Consider the following 17,374-nt stretch of genomic DNA (forward strand, 5'->3'; position numbering starts at 1 on the left):
GACTGGATCTCTTTAAGGCTCCCCCTGAAGCTGGAGATGCACACACAAGGGTTGCCGGCCTGGGTGGTCTCTCTACTTTGGTGAGCTGTTGCTAAGCAGCTAATAATAGTCATGTTTGCTGAGTAATTTCTGCCCTCCCTGAGCCAATCGCCTCGCAGAAACCCAAGCCATCTGACAGCCCCGGGGGCGGGCTCTCAGCCCCTTTTTTTTTTTCCTCCCTCTCCCTCTCTCGCTCTCTCTCCACTCATACTCCCCCCCACCCCCCCACCCCTCCTCCTCTTTATCCAAATGGAGAGAGTCCTTTTTTTCTTCTTCATCTCATCTCTGGAGCCGAGGGGCTGCAGCTCGGTGCTGCCGCGCACACACCGGGGGAGAGCGCCAGGCAGCCGGCCGCCCGCCGCCGCGGCGGGGCCAACCGCGGAACCCCGCCGGCCCCGCGGCCCGCGGGAAGCACCCCGGCGCTGAAGCAGGATGGTGCAGCGCGGCGAGGCAGCCCAGCAGCAGCAGGAGCAGCAGCGGCCCGCCGCGCAGCCGCCCCGCCGCCGTCGCTGAGCGCCGCCGCGGACAGCGGCTTCCCGGAGGCAGCGGCGGCCGGCCGGAGTAGGCGATTTCAACGGGAGCAGAGGATAGCGCGGCGGCGGCCGGGGGATCCCGGGGGTCGCGCCCGCCCTCGCCGGGCGCGGGGAGCGGCCGCCTGCAGCTCGGGGTCCGCGCGCGATGTGGCAATGGGAGGCGCGGGGAGCGACTCGGCCGGAGCGGCCGCGGCGGCAGCCGCCGCCCCGCGCCCCGCGTGAGGCGGCCGCGCCGCAGCAGCCCCAGCAGCAGCTCCAGCCCCGGCGGCGGCGGCGGCGGCAGCAGCCCCCGCAGCAGCAGCAGCATCAGCCCGCGGCCCGCAGCGCCGCCAGCCCCCCGCGGCCCCGCCGCGCCCCCGGGGCCCCGGGCCCCGCCGCGGCAGCGCCAGCGGCAGCTCTCCCGTCCCGCCGGCGGCGGCAACATGGCCTCGGCCGGTAACGCGTCGGAGCCGGAGACCAGCAGCAGCGCGGGCGGCGGAGGCCACCCCGGCCGGGCGGCGAGGAACGGCGGCGGGAGGCGGCGAAGGACTGGAGGGAATCGGCGCGCCGCGGCGCCCGACCGAGAGTATCTACAGCGGCCAAGCTACTGCGATGCGGCTTTCGCCTTGGAGCAGATTTCAAAGGTGCATTCAATCTCTCACTCTTTTTTCCAGAGATACACGCTAGTGGTAGTGCTGCTTTTTCCGCGGGGGAGGAGGAGGGAGGTGGTGTGTTTTTTCGCGGGGGTAGAAGGAGGAGATGGAAACGAAACGGCCACCAATAAAATGCTGGGAAAAAGAGAGGGACGTCTGTGACTCTTCAGTGCGGGAGAGAGTGCCCTCCTTCCCTCCCTGCTCGCCTGTGCCTGCCCTGGTGCGTGCCTGTGCTGCGGAGCACTTCTTCTCTTAAACTTCCCGAAACAGCCTCGGTTCGGTCCCAGCCTCCCCATGGCTAGCCCCACGCCCGCTCTCCCGCTCCCCCCTCTCCCTCTCTGTTTCCTTTCTGCTTCTCCATCCACTCGTAGCGCCCTGCAACCTCGGCAACACCCGCTCCCGGCCGGAACAGGGGAGAAACCGGCCGGCCGGTTTCTTGGCAGAAGTTGGGCTTTTGTGAAGTTTTCCGCCGAGCGCCGAGACGGCGACTTCCCTCGGAGAGCGGGGTCCCCCCAGCAAAGAAGGCAGCGGTTTTCTCCCTTGCCCGGCGGTCGGAGGGAGAGCGAGGGCCGTAAACAAATTGCCACCTTAACCCTATCGCGCCGGTCCCCGCGGAGGGCTGGAGGTGCCGGCCCGGGCGGGGCGGGGGGACGGTCCCGACCGCCAATCTTCGCCGGCCAAAAAATGTTCAAAGTAAACAATATCCAAAAGCTGCCTTGCTGCAGGGATGGTTTCACTTCAGGGAGCGGATTTCTAGGCTTTGTAAGAAGAGGGAAAGGAGGAGGAAAAAAAAATCCATGTGGCTGCCCTCTTCCGTTCACAAATATTGTCGTAACTCACAGATGGCTGCTCTACTTCCTAATTCAGATCACACAGCGTCTCCAAACTCTATGGAAATGAATTACTGCAGATCTTACAGCGCTGCTCACCACGTGGGTCGTGCCTCAGCACCAAGCCCATGCTAGGAGCTGGGAATGGGGGAAACGGCCACTGCTACCCACTAACTATCTGTCGCCCCCCTCTCTTCCCCAGCCATTCTGGGGTTCCAAGCAGAACAGGAAAAGGGACTTTTCTTTCTTGTGGTTGTTGAGGTTCATCGGAAGTGGTTCCTTCTTCCCTGGAGCCATGAGTCTCGCCAGCGTGAATGCTTTGCAGCCTGAGCTGGTGGCGGTGCCTCGGGCACGGGAAGAGTATAGTGGTGGGCAGCACAGGCAAGGGCCCGGGGGTCGACGCAGTGTTGTCACCCCCAACCCGCGTGTTGGTCTGGGGCAAGGATGGCTGCCAGCAGGTACATCTTGTCGCTGTGTGTGTACTTGAGAGTGGCTGCTCGGCAGGGCCGCGGGGGAAAGGGCCCCGCTGGAAGGATGCCTGCTTGAGCTATTCACAGCGCTCCCTCTTTGCGCCGGGGACTGCGCCCCGAGGGACACGAGCTGTCCCGCTCGTGGGAGGGCTGGGGGGCTCCCCCCACTTCTGGCGGCTGCCGAAGCCCCCCAACTACTGACCTCTTCTTGCTTTGCAGGGGAAGGCGACGGGACGGAAAGCGCCGCTGTGGCTGCGAGCAAAGTTTCAGAGACTGTTGTTTAAACTAGGCTGTTACATTCAGAAAAACTGCGGGAAGTTTTTGGTTGTCGGCCTCCTGATATTTGGGGCTTTCGCTGTAGGATTAAGGGCAGCTAATCTCGAGACCAACGTGGAGGAGCTGTGGGTGGAAGGTAAGTCCGGGGGGTGCCCCTGTTTTCTCCTGCTGTTCCTGCCCGCCTAGCCGGCCGAGTGGAGCTGCCCGGGGCCGCTCCGCATGCCCGGGAGGAGCTGCCGCCGGCGGCGAAGGCGGGCGCTTGTCGGGGCGGGAGGCGGGCGCTGCGCTGGGGCGCGCAGCCCCGGGCGGCGCGTACCACTTCTCCGCCCGCGGGGGGCCGCCGCGGCCGGGCCGTGCACTCGGCGGAGGACCGCCGGGACTGCTCGTCCCGAGCTGCTCATGCCCTCGCCCGTGCCCCGCCTCGCAGTGCGGGCGAGCTGCAGGAGACGGCTCTCCGCGTCCCCGCCGGCGGTGTGAAGCGGCCGCACTGCCCGGAGGGCCCCCCTCCGCCATTTTGGAGTGCGCGCGGCCGCGGCGGGGGAGGGGCGGGCGGCGCGGCGGGGCGGGAGCCTGTGTGTGGTCCTGGGCTTGGACAGCTTTCAGCCGGGGGGAGCGCGGGGCTCAGCGCTGAAGAAAAGAAAGGAAAATAAAAAAGAGGAGGGAGAGAATGAGGGGGAAAAAAAAAAAAACCAACAAAAAGTCCCGAAAGAAAGGCAGCCGAGGCGCAGCGGAGCCCGGAGTGGGGCAGGCAGCCGGGCGGGGCACCCCGCGCTGAGAGGCATGGCTCCAGGCTGCCGCGGCTTTGGGGTTTAGGTGTGTTCTTGGTGTTTGGTGTTTTTTTTTTTTTTTTTTTTGTTTTTTTTTTCTTTGGGGTAAAATACTGTTTATTTAGCATCACGTTCCCCCGCTAGCTGCTGGTTCGACGTGGAAACAGTTCCTTGACTGCAGCAATTACTGCTCTAGGTTTATGTCAAAGTAGCTTGCAGCAGAATTTGGCTTATAAAAGTTAATATGGGAGGCTGCATAAATAATCATTACTAAATAGCTCTCTGTACGTATATGTGGAAAAGCTAGTGCTGAGTGCAAACAAAGTCTGTGCCTGTTCTGAAGGTGGTCTGTCCTGCCCGAGGTGAATTAGAGCGTATGGGATTGAAATCCAGCCTTGCACATGAAAGCCATATTGGGGTCAGGATGGGATTCGCGGGTCATTTAGTGAGTGTTGTGGAAAATAATGACCTTTTTTTGGTCCACGTAGTGTAGTCCAGGAGATCAAAATATGATATCTGCTGCCAACAAATTTGCCCGAGAAAAAGAGCAAGGCAGTGCTGGGTCCCATGTGCAGGCAGAGATGCACAGTCGGAGCTTGTACTGGTCGCTAAGTACAGTCCCTTAAATACTAATGAAAATAACTGAATCTTGTTTTTCTTTGCTTTTAATTTTTCTTCCCAACTTATTTGGAAGTTGTTGTGGAGAAGTTTCTTTTGTCAATTTTTGCTCTTAGGTATTTTGTCTCAGCTTTTCTGTGTTAGGTGAATTGATGTGTGATTGCAGCTTCATCCAGCATGCTCTGCTGACATTTATTATCCTGGTGTTACTGGTGTTCACTTGCTTGGAATGGTCATCCTATTCAATTAATGCCACCTGCTTTCTGTGGTCTTGTAATACCAAGAAACTACTTGATGATGATGCCTCAGTGACTGGTCTGGAAGTTAAAATGCAATTCTCACAGAAAAAGTAGGATTTGCAAAACAGTTGCTTAGTTCAGTTGCTGCACTGGCCTTTTCTCATGTCATTATTGTTATGGGGAAGGGGTGGCAGGAAGTCTCTAGTATAGAAGTTTGTAGAAATTGATCTCTGAGGTTTTTATGGCCAAGATGAATTGATAACAGGTTTGACAGAGCTGACTTATGCTATTTCACATTTATTTTAGTTTTCATATCAAATTTTAAAACCCCGCAGCATTAAAACTCTGCATTTAGAAACCCTTGTATTTCAAAACCAACCAGCTAAGGCTAACAGATTAAGGTGAAAAAAGTATTCTGAATTTACTTTAAATTAACCTCTAGTTTTCCCATTTTAGCATTACATGACCATCTACAGAAAAGAGCTTGCTGAAATGTGTTTTCTTGATGGGGGCTCTGTAAATGTTCTGCTCGTGAACCAGGGTGTTGTACAAATAAATCTAACAAATAAATCTAGATAGCAATTGCATATTTTTGTTGCTAAACTACAAACAGCAGTGCAGACTGAGAGTTTGAGATAGGATGGAAAATGTGGTTCTTCCTATGTAGAAGTGCAAAGCAGTCCAAACCCGTTTATCCACACTTACATGCAGCTGGTCCTAACAGCTTTAAAGTACACTCCATGGAGATTGGTATACTAGGGGATCAAGATTTCTTAGAACAGAAGCAGTGGCTGAATTGTCCTGTTTATTAAAATAACCTTTTACCTTTTACCTTACCTTTTGTTTACTGAGAGTTTGAATGAACTGGGAAATGCTGGCCAAATATAGAATCATAGAATTAAGTTGGAAAGGATTAATAATATCAACAAATCCAACTGCTAACCCTGCACCATTTTGTTTACCATTGAACCATGTCCTTAAATGTTGCATCTACACACCTTTTAAATAACCCCAGGGACGGTAATTCAGGGGCAGCCTGTTCCAGTCCAATCTAAATCTCCCCTTGAGCAACTTGAGACCATTGCCTCTCATCCTGTCACTTGTTGCCTACACCCTCCTTTCAGGTAGTTGTAGAGAGGGATAATGTCACCCCAAGGATACTCTTCTCCAGGCTAAATTACCCCAGCTCCCTAAGCCGCTCCTTATAGGCATTTGTGCTCTGTTGCTCTTCTCTGGACTCGCTCCAGGACCTCAATGTCCGTCTTGTAATGACAGGCCCAAAACTGGACACTCAAGGTGAGGCATCATCAGTGCCGAGTACAGGGGACGATCACTGCCCTGGTCCTGCTGGCCACACTATTGCTGACCCAGGCCAGAATGCCACTGGCCTTCTTGGTCACCTTGGCCACTGGCTCATGCTCAGCACCCACAGGTCCTTTTCCTGGGGCAACTTTCCAGTGTCTCTTCTCCCATCATGCATGGGGCTGTTGTGACCCAAGGGCCAGCACTGTCTATTGTTGAACCTCATGCCATTGGCCTCAGCTCATGGATTCAGCCTGTCCAGATCTCTCTGTACAGCCTTCCTACCCTCCTGCAGATTGACACTCCCACCCAGCTTGGTGTGCTCTGGGAGCTGACTGAGGGGACGCTTGAACCCCTCGTCCAAATAATTGATAATGATGTTAAACAGGACTTGTCCATTACTGAGCCCTGGGGAGCCCCACCTGTGATTGGCCACCAATAGGATGTAATTCTCTCTGGGCCTGGCCATCCAGCCACTTTTTAACCCAGCAAACAGAGAACCTGTCCAAGCTGTGAGCAGCCAATATCTCCAGGACAATGCTGTAGGAAACAATGTTGAAGACATTTTTAAAGTTCAGGTAGACAATCCACAGCCTTTCCCTCATACACTAAGTCATACAAGGAGAGAGGATTTGTCAAGCAGCACCTGCCTTTCACAACCCCAATCTGGCTGGGTCTGATCCCCGGACAATCTTGTGTGTGCTGTGTGGATTCATAGTTACTTGAAGTTTTTATTTGCTACTGAAGCTTTTTACAGTTATTACTGCTGAGGAAGTTGGCAGTATTTACTTAAAGAGACAAATTTGATATGGTGTGTTTCTGAATACCATGTAACATAATACAGCATTGAAGTTTGCTGGAAGTGGTTGCTTTAAAAATATAACACAGTTAATTAACAAATAGTGAACTTTGAGTTTTAATAACATGAAAATTCCAAGGTAAATGATTGAGCCTGCAGCTATTATGGCTGAAATACTTACATAAGAAGTTTGGAAACTCACTTGGTAGGCAAACTTTCAGAGAGGGAGATCTCCAAAACATAATTCTTTCAGATTTCCTCCTACAAGAATGTATGCTAGCGTTCTTGGCCTTCTCTGAGCCTTCTAATACCAAAATGTGTTTCCTCTCACCCTGTTTTTTGGTGCTAAGTGTTGTAGAGTAGCCTTCTTGTTTTTTGGGTTTTCTTTTAAACACAGTCCTCCTCTGGGTGCTGTTCAGAATATTTGTTATTCCTCTGTGTCCCACAGTGGCTCCATCTATGTTCATGTCTTACAGACTTGCTCTCAGCAGTCTTTGCCTGGGACATATATATGTTTCTCCCCAGCACATGAACAGATCTGTCCTATTCATGTGCATACCTTGCTGCTGGAGGGGGTTGTCTGCTGGGGTAGACAAATTCTAGACTGGCATTTTAATGGCAGTTCTGTTATTCACAGCCTTTCAGCTTGAGTTGAACTGCTGTGTGTGGGTGTCCATGCATCCTGGAGTTGCGGGGACTGTTTAGCATCTTTATACATTGTACACACAGAGAGAAAAAAAGGCTTTGCATTGATTTCCTTAGTGACTGAATTTTGTTGGACGCAGATGTGCTTTTAGAGTCATTCATTCATAACTAGAGAGTGCTCTGGATGGAAAAGAAACCATGCTCATAACTGGTTGTGTTTATTTGCTACCACTCTTAATAGGCAGTCTAAGACCCAGTGTGTCAACAGCAGTCACACATGTAAATTCACTGCCTCTGCTTCTGAAAGAAGGTAGTTTTGTGGCTCCGGAGAAGGTTCTGTTAAATAAAGCTTGAAATTTGGCTACTGCAATACCTTAGAATTATGTTAATTGGAGCAGCTTATAATGGGAGAGATGGTCTAGTCTTGTGCTCTGATAATTCATTTCATGTCATTGTTGTCTTGGGGTTTTTTTTTCTCCTCACCTTTTTCATTTGTTTTCTTCCTGAAGTGGTCAAAGATCATGCTGTTCTTTCCTTCCTTTCTTGCTTTCTTTACTTTTTGCTCTAGCTATTCCCTCTTTAAGTAGCCCTCTTCACAATGTTTTGTGAGCTTGAACCAAACTATAACATGCAAAGCCCCTTCATTAAGCCAATTTGAAGGAAGAGGGTGATATAAATAGGTAGGACATCCTGCAGAGAATGTCTCAGTAGCTGCATAGTCCAGTTCAGGTATGTGGAACAAAGTGAGTGTGTTCTAATTGTAAGTAAATTAGGACTGAGTGTGTACAGCAGAAACACTTTGTAAATTGAGATTTGAGCTATGTGTAGTATTGTTTCCTTTCTCTTGTAAGGGACAAAAATCAGGTTGCTCTATTGTATTTATGGCTGACCTTTCTTAAAATATGTTAATCTACCCATGCAACTTAAGAATGAGGTGAAAATGAGGGAAGTGTATGAGTGATGCAGGAGCCAGTATTATTTCCATAGATTCGCAGTTTTCTTAACCCAGAAAGATTAAGTGCAGGTGGAGAGAAAAGTAATTCTTAAGTTCTGCCTAAAGGCACCAGTTAACTTTACATTAAAATTCTTTGGAGAAACAAAAAAGAATAGTAAAGGATCAGATCTGTGTGAATTTGTTGCTTCAAGGACACAAATTTATGTCAGTGGGCTGAAGTAACGTGTTTGGTTTGAGTACAGTTAGCAGGAATTGACCCAGTTTAGTATGATTCCTTTCTCCCACAAACGTGCATTCCTGGACAGCAGCAGAGTCATATTGTTTTAGATGTGCTTGCTCCTGTATCACCAGACTGGCGTGGTGTAGCTGGCAGAAAAGCAGAAGTTACTCTGCTCTTCGGTTTGTGGTGGGGTGTTGGTAAGCTCTGTAGTAGCCAGAGATACTGTCTCTGATAACATCACCGAATTCATTAACTTCCTGTGAATCAGGTGACATAAGAGCTTACTTGTCCCTGAATGCTGTTTCACACTGTGTTATGTTCCTCAGCGCATATTGAAAGGTCATTGGAAGGTGTTTATATGGAAAATTTCCAAGCCACTGTTTTGTTTGGCTTAAATATGATTATTTATTACATGTCTTTCTTTCCACGTGATGGCTGAAGGATGGTCATCTGAGCAACATGCTTATTTATTGTTTACTGATAAAACGCTAAAGTATTTCAGTCCATGCTACTGTTTTGAAAAATAACATCAAATTCTAATATTTAGGCTTTACATGATATTTGTGGGTAAAAGCATCAGGGCAGTGGATGTCACAGTTCCTTTGAATTTGAACTCCCTCTGATTCTGTGTATTGAATGTTGTTAAGAAAAGAAGTTTAAAGGTTTTAGTTTCATGGATATTTATTTGACTGTCATCTTTCAAGAGCCTGCTATTAAATTCAAAATCACTGGAGATCTCTGTTGAGTTCCATCTTGACAGGCATCCTCATCAGTGCTCTGAGTTGGTGCTCCTTGCTGAAAAGCCTGTACATAAAAAATCCCTGCAGCTTCAGTACATAAAATTCCTCGTTTATCTGTCAGAGTTTTAATGAAGATATTGCCTGTGACCATTCTTTGCTCATTGAAAAGGTAAAGGGTGAAATAGTGAATTCACTGAATGTAGTGGCAGAACTCGGGTTGAACTTCAGTGTGACCAGTCCTTATCCATACACAAAGCCACAGCAGACTAAGTGTGCCCATGTGTTAACCTTGTCAGGGAAGGAAAAGAGAAGCTCCTCTTGTAGAATTGGCACCCCTCTAAGCTCTAAGTGCATAGTTGCATGGTTCCTTCTGCCTTTCAAACTTCAGAGGCATTTAATTTACTCAAGGCTGGAGAAAATTAATCTTCATTATTATTTCCAAACTTAACACTCTTGCCAATGTCCCTGCCAAAATGTGCCCTCCAGATCATTGTTTGGAGGGGTTTGTTTTTTTTCTCCGTTGGAATGTGTATTTAAACAGGGCGGCGCCTTGGCTATGCCACTGTCCTCCTCTTCTGAACTTTGAGTGTCATCTTGTGCTTTGGGGAATTTGCTGCTTTTGAACAGGGTTTGAAGGCATTTCTTTAGTTCTGAAGAGCGTGCAGATTTTGGTACAGAAGCCCTGAAGTAAAATAGAATAGTTGAAAGCAACATTGCTTTATGGTTGTTCCCCATGCTGCTGTTGTGCTGAGGAGGAACAGGGGAAGCATAGGTGCGCAGAAGAGCTTACACATGTGTAGGGCTGGCTGCTGCTGAAGTTGTGGTCCTATGTGGACTTGGTGGTGAGTGGTTTGGGGTCTACTACCAGCTCTTACCACCTGCTAAGTGGCCTGGTTTTATGTTTGTTTGCTGGTGTTTGTAGAGAACTGGCCTTCCTTCCTCAGTATATGTCAGCAGTCAGTGGATTCAGAACAGAACGAACTCTAATGAGCTCTAAAAGTCATGGGTACTCAAGCTTGCTTTCAGCTTAGAATGCTTTAAGGTAAACCTGAGCTACTCACCCTGAATCCATCCATTTTCATGATTTTTTTGTGACAAGAGATGGTCCAAGCCCTGTCATTACATAGTATTTTTGGTGGCTTCCCAGAAAGTCATAATAAGATGTGGTGTATGCATGTAACAGTTCTTGACCACTGAACAAGTTTAAAGGCTGTTGCATCCAAGTGAGTGTTGCACTTACACGTAACTGTGAGGAAGCTCCAAAATATGACAGCTTCCAGATGTATGAACCAACTGATCTGTTTGTTTAGATTATGCACCACAGCTGATGCCTAGATTAGTGCTGGCTGGACAAAGCTATGGGAGATTTGTCTGGTTTCCACAATGCCATGTTTATATTTTATTTGGATTTTTCCGTCAAAACTGACCTCCCTATGACCTATTGGAGCTCTGTCCACTAGGGTGCTGATTTTAATGTGTCTGCAACTGCTTTCCTTTTTGTGTCTAATGGAACATGTTCTCATTTTCACACCCTTGGACTGTTACACACAATCTTTTGCATTTAACTGTGAATTACCTGCTTCAATCTTTAAGCACTCAGGTAAAACTATGCTTGTAAAGTTCTTTGCCCCACAGCTAGCTTTTTAAGAATATTCTGTTTGGTTAAAACAGCATTTTGGCTATAGATCTTGTGGGGCTGTTACTTTATACAGAATGAAGTTCAGTCCTTTGCACAGTGCTTTTTCTGTCTTCAGATGATGGTATGTATATACATGGCTCTAACTGCTCATTTTTAGAGTTCAGCAGGATCTGGAGTGCAGAATTTTACCAAGATGTTCATTCTTCTTTGTATATATTGTACAGTTATATGTATTTTCTCAATAATTCTTATTTATCTTCAGTATGCCTTTGGGTCTTTTAATTTCTCTGATCTCCCCTGCCTTGTAGTAAGCAGAAAATCTTGCCCCAGTTATGTTGTGAGTTGCTCTTCCTGGGAAAACCTGAAGAAATCAGTAAAACCTCTTCAGGTCTGTGTGACAGTTCTTACACTAAGAAAGTAGTCACCTATCAGAGTTCAGAAAAATAAAGATGCACAACGGTCATTAATACTTAAGAAACCATATCATTTGCTACTGTTGATGCTTTGCTGGAGTGGCAGATTCCCAAGATGGTGCCTCATGACAGAAAACTCAGTGCTTTAAAGTATGATTTCTGTGCTGACAATGCATGCCATGTTATAATGTCCACTTCACTTCTGTGCCCATGAACAAAGGAGAAAGGGAAAATATTCTGCTCCAGTTTTGCATAATCTGTGCTATTGTATTGTCCACTCAGATGGTGCCAAATATGACCAATGAATACCATATACAATAAATTATATTCACCCTTGCTGTTAATTGAGTGACTTTTGACTTGGAGTAGTTTTTTATTGTACGCTACACTAGAAAGAGATGGAGTTGCAAGGAGTAACTTTTAATTCAGAATCTAAAAATAAAACATTTTTCTGTGTAAGCTTAGTTTAATATCTGTAAATACAGTTTACTTGTTCTTGGTTTTGCTCTGTTATTTTCATTTACTATCACCTCAGTTACTATAAACATTCTGATTTTGGCAGCAGTAGTTTCATGAGGTAGAAAGTTCTTTATGGAAACTGCTGACCATATACATGTTTTGATGTATGGAGAATTTTAATTTTGGTTTTCAGAATGAATGTCTTGGCTTTAACTTCTGCTTGGTTTTGGGAAACTTAGTTATTTCAGTGCTTGAACAAAATATATAAGAAGTAAGGGAATGAACAGAACCATAACCTGACTCTTCCCGCAAAGGTTCTGCTTCTTTAGAGAATTGTACTGAACTTAATTCCAGCTTCAAATATACAAGTAATCATTGTGTATTTGAAACATCTGTATTTTGCTCATGTGCAAGCACATGTGCAGTGTTATACACCCATATACCTGAAGCTGAAACTCAGTTCTTAAACTGTAATACAGTCTTCTTTTATTAACATTGAGATAAATTAAAAGAAACAGTCTTCTCTTGTTTACCAGTATGATGCATTTCTGCTTTTCAGTCAGTAATCAAAAGTTAAGTGCAGCAAACTAGAAATGAGCACTGTTGAGTCAAGTTGTATGATTTTTTTCCCCTGTTAAATCATTGCTTAAGGGCTTCTGGCCCCTAGCTCAGGAATCCTGCCCAAAAATGCCAGATGTATTACACAGTCAAGGATTGCAATGTAAATAGTGTTCTGTGCCATGAGAGCAGGGTGGTCCATCTCTGAGTCAAAAAAAAAAAAAAAAAAAGAAGCAGAAAAGGGGAAAATCCACATGCTCTGAAATAAACAGTAGTTATAGTGTTATTTCGGTTTTTGGCTGCACAACCAGTGTTTTGGAGCTGAAAGAACACAGATAAATTAGTGCTTTGGACTAACAGAGAATTGAAACTGAGATGCTAGAAAGCAAGATGTGTCTTGGCTGAGGGTCTATAATTTAGTCAAACAGGCAATGTAATAAGTAAAATATTAGAATAAAGACCACTGCTGACAGGCAAAACCTGTTACTTTACCTTATTGTGAGCAGCAGTCTCTTGCACATGGAAGCAGAGTAGACAAAGAATAGGAAGTTGGAAAGCCAGACATAGGGTTCTTCTTGACCCCATGCTGTGACTGGGTGTGTTACTGGACCTTCTGAGCATAAACATTCCTGAGCTGTTCTTGCTTTTAATTAAATCCCTTTGCTGTATATTATCAATTATTTATCTTCCAGGATGCAGATCCTATTCAGATGCGGTAGTGGATATAGAAGGTTTATTTGCACGTTTTTCCATTTTGTGTATGAACATGCCATTTCATAACATTTAAAAGTAGTTGAAAGAAGATTCCACAAAGCTAACCTGAAAGGAAATTGCCAAGGATGATGCCATAATCAGATTTACATTTTGGTTATCTGACAAATCCATGAATTGCCATAGCTTCCTTGGGCATGTGCAGAGGAGAAAGGGGTTATAGGAATTTACTTGTATATGATAAACTGTATTTAAATAGCAACAGGAATGTAATCCCAATGCAGATCTTGGTGTAACCTCCTCAGTGTGATACTCAAGAAAGATGAGCTTTAGGGACTCAATTAAACATCTCCCTTCCTGCTGACACTATGATAGCGTTAAAAAAAACCCTTATCCATTATAACTTTAATATACAGGCACTTAAAGAACATACTTAATTGCGCCAGTTCTTCTGGTGAAATTTTCCTGTGCATTTTTCTTATCTGCCTCTCAACATGGGCCTCATTCTGATTTCATTTACACCAGTCTTCACTGAGTTTTCGAAGAGTTCCCTTAGTCAGAAGAGAAGAGCAGCCCTTGCTGTTTAGAGCTGATGTTGTTTCAGAAGTAGATAATAGAAAATCCAATATTCTAGTGGAAATTATTAAGATCAAGAAACAAAAACTAAAACATGTTTAGTTTGACTTCCAACTGTAGATGAAAGGTAGCAACTTGAGAGAATTGTGATCAGGTGTAAATATCTATTAAACTGCTCTTTCTAGAGATTTGGGGAAAGAGGATGACCTTTTTCTTCTTTTTTCTTCTTTTTTCCTTTCTTTTTTTTTTTTTTTTTTAAATAGGCTACAGTTTCACATGGCTTGCAAAAGAAATCTTTCTCCCTTTTTGTTTCCCACACCAATTGATTTATCATTTTGCTTGCAAGCAGACTTAGAATGTTAGGGCAGGAACACACTCACTTTTTTCTCGTAACTTTTTTGTTGCGGACCGAAACCAGTTGACTTGAATAAATTTTTCTGTGGTCTGAATGAAGCCAGCAACGTGGAAAAATCTTGCCATTCAGAGCCGTCTGAATGTACATTTCAGCCACACAGTAAGCTGTATTGGTAGGCAGTGGACTGCTAAATACAACCATTTTTCGCAGCAGAGAGTTAGACAGGTGATTAGCATAATTAGCACAGAGTAGGCTATACATATGGTAATGTTAAGTGTGTAAATGCCAGCTGCGGTGTAAAATTTATGTCAGGGGTCGACAGGGCTGTGCGAAAGTATTGTGTTACAGCTGCAGGTCAAAGCCTCCATTGCTTTAGCCCCTTTTCTCTTGTCGGTGAATGCGCTAAACAGAAGAGAAAGACAGAAATATAACAGATAAGGCTTTGATTGAACAGCCTGGTTCTGTGCAAGAGGGACTTCTCTTAAAATCCCCCACTCCCCAAAATTCCCCCAAAAACTCCACATGTAAAACAGAAGTCCTGCTCTTTCATTATATATTTTATTTTGCATCGTGCCAGCTATAAAAGTGTTGCAGTCTTTGAGTGATGTCATTACGATGGGCTGAGAGGAATCTTGCTGGGGGGGAGGTGGGGGGAAGTACAAGGTAGGTAATTATGCTTTAAAGAGCAAAAACAAACAAAAACCCCCTTTAATTCACCTTCTCCTTTCTGCAATCCAACCCATTTTTATTTAAAATGTCTCTGTTACTTACTGCGCTTAGGGGGGTAGGAATTAAATAGTCTTGAAGGTAACAGCATTAAATGTAATAAAATCTCAACAGTGCAACAATCTTGGAGCTGCATGACTGGTTTTAGACTAAATGCCAGAAGTTCCTCTGTGGTTTTGTGTGTGGGTTGCTACACTTATTCCCCAGGTTCCTCCCACCTCCTAAACCACTAAATTCTTTATAAATTAAAAATGACTAATACAGGTTTCTTGTTTTAAAGGAACACAGCGTTGAAGGGTACACATCTTTTTAAGCGTTTGAGGGGGAAATCGGTAAATCTTTTTGTTGCTGTAAACTGTTCATTCATATATTTCACTTGCAATTTCCTCCCTCCCCCCCGCTTTTGTATTTTTTGTAGCCGGCTATAAGGAGTGGTGGTGTTGACAGAATATAGTTCACACCACACTGACCTTGTGATGAAACTTCCTCACAGCCGCAGGGGGTCCTTATGAATCGGCCCCTAATCCAGCTAATCCCGCTCGCAACAAAATCATGAAAGTGGCTCCCAGCGATGTGTGTTTCCCTGCGCAGATGCCGCGGGAAGGCGAGGAGCGGCGTTGGGAGCGCACCAGCGCCGGGGGCCGGGCGGCCTTTGTGCGCGGCCCGGCCGGAGGGTCCCTCGGGCAGGCCTGCGGCTCCGGGCGGGCCGGCTCCTGGCGGGCTCCAGCTGGGACCCGGCGTGTGCCCGGGGGGGCTGGGGGCTCCTCGCGTCGGCAGGGCCGCCCGTTCAGAGGGAGCATGGACCTCTGCGCCGGGCTCGGTAGTGAGAAACCACTGGCACGCTCAGAGTGGCCCAAAGGAGAAAATAAAAGCCATGCTGAGGGCTGTGCTTGGCCATTTGTTCGGCTGTCTTTCGCGGCCCTCCCTGCTTTAGCATAAACCTGGCCATATGGTCGCACGCTCACAGTGTTTGAGGGGAATCTCTGAGCGCATCCCTTACGAGTGAGACATGCTCTGTCCCACTCGGTGTGAATGGCGAGCGAGCGGTGAAAAATGGGCCTCCTGACAGATGCAGCGCGGCCTCGGGAGCTGGTGGCCAGCAAGAAATATCGGGGTGGGGGAAGCTGTGACAGGCAGCAGGTTCGGTGCTGGGGGGAGCGCTGACCTGACCTGATTGTGTCCAGCAGTGAGAGCAGTTCTGCTTCAGTGCAAAGCCATTCAGAAGGAAGCTGCTTAGGCAACAGCAGATGGTACAGCAAGCAGCTGGTAGGGAATACTTGAAAAGGAACTGTACCCTGTGTCATAACATGTTCATTCCTTTCAGTTTTCTATATGTTAGTTTTGCCATCTCCTAAAAGTGCTGTTTAGGAAATGGTATCCTGAAAGGTCCTGGATGCTGTTTGCATCTGTCTGCATTGCTGCTCCTTTAAAAAAATTGCATTCAAATTTTGTGTTTCTCCATGTACAGATGAAATTTGTGCTATCCCAGGAGTACAGATGAAAAGACCTAAAAATGCTGCTTTTAACCACACAGGAAAACAATTACATATTTGAGGAAAGGGCACTGAGAGGTTAAATGAAAAGTTTGGCCTCGAGGAAAGCTGACTGCTGTGGAACAACACAGAAAATTGTTTGTAACATATTACCCAGCAGAAGCTCTTATTCAGCCTAAAGTAACTTAAAGAAATTATATTCAGCTGTTTTGAAATCCTTAGCTTTAGACCTTGAAGCCACTTACATACCCTTCTCAGCAGAACTCATCTAAACTTTGCCACTTGCACGTACAATTGAGGATTTTTACTTGTTATGAAGTGTGCTTGGGTGTAATCTTAAATTACTGAAGAATAAAAATTCAACTTGCTCCTCAGGGGTGCAAACTGTTACGTGACCATAAACTATTGGGAGAATCGCAATAGTCTGTGATAGCTGCCTGTCCTTACTGAAGGCAGTCTTCTCAATATCTAGGAACAAGCAGAGTCTAAGACACTTTTGCTTTTATTTCTTCACTATGTGAGCCATAAAATTCGGTAGTTGGGCTTCTCCTCTAAAAGCTGTGGTTTAGTTGTCACTTGAAGGGACCATGTCTTTGGAAGAAAGAATAGTTCACTCTCCATTCCCATTCATTCCTCAGTTTCTTTGTTGGGATGGTCAACAAGGATGCCCGTTGTGACAGTGGTATTCTACAATGTGGACACCTGCCCAGTAGGAAATGGACTGAGACCTCCAACTCATTTCACATAAGTTAGCAAACAGCTGTCAGATGGTAAACAACTTGTGGTCACTATTGTTCCTGGCTGGATTAGAAACAGTGACCCAGAGGTGAACAGCTCATATCCTGTTACCAAGGACATGTGTCGCAGCTCAGTAAGCAGCCACTGCATTTTATGTTTAATTGAAGAGTTTGAATTGCATGTACTAGTTTTGTATATTATTGTATGTTTCAAAGCGGATTGCATGTTCAGTTTGCTTTTTTCCTTAAGTTTGTACTGTTTAATTTGTTTATTTTGGTTTGCTGTTTTTTGCCTGCAGTTTTCTACTCTCTCACTCTAGATGGACACCAAGCAAGAAATCAAAATGTCTGTTTTTCTTAAACAATCTCTCTGTTTTGCCCAATCAGAAAGAGTATTTATCTGCCTATAGGCAATACAGATGTATAGATGTAAAATCAGCTTTTAGCTGACTTTTAGAAAGAAAAGGTTTTAACTCCTAAAATTGCAGGGAAGGTTTCCCACCACAAGCAGTGGCAGCTGTTGTTGGGCTGTCTTCCTGAGTATGCAGACAGCTTTGTGTCCTTGTCATAGCTCTAAACTTTATCATACTGTGACAGAATGAAAAGGCAACTTTGATGTGTGTTTTTATTTTTGCTATTCAT

General features: G+C 46.2%; 1 protein-coding gene across 2 annotated transcripts in view; it reads left to right on the forward strand.

Moving 5' to 3' along the window:
* Positions 1-80: 80 nt before the first annotated feature.
* PTCH1 (patched 1) overlaps positions 81-17,374 on the forward strand; it is a 68,200-nt gene continuing 50,906 nt past the window's right edge. Inside the window, exons 1-2 of one of the 2 annotated variants that reach the window (XM_085043487.1) lie at positions 81-1,195; positions 2,724-2,916. In XM_085043487.1, coding sequence (XP_084899613.1) covers positions 995-1,195; positions 2,724-2,916 — 394 coding nt within the window. In that variant the 5' untranslated portion in view covers positions 81-994. The remainder of the gene's footprint in view (positions 1,196-2,723; positions 2,917-17,374) is intronic. The other variant, XR_014847054.1, reaches the window with a different exon arrangement.

Source organism: Lichenostomus cassidix, chromosome Z, assembly GCF_008360975.1.
Source record: "Lichenostomus cassidix isolate B80296 chromosome Z, HeHo_3.0, whole genome shotgun sequence".
Lineage (NCBI taxonomy): Eukaryota > Metazoa > Chordata > Aves > Passeriformes > Meliphagidae > Lichenostomus > Lichenostomus cassidix.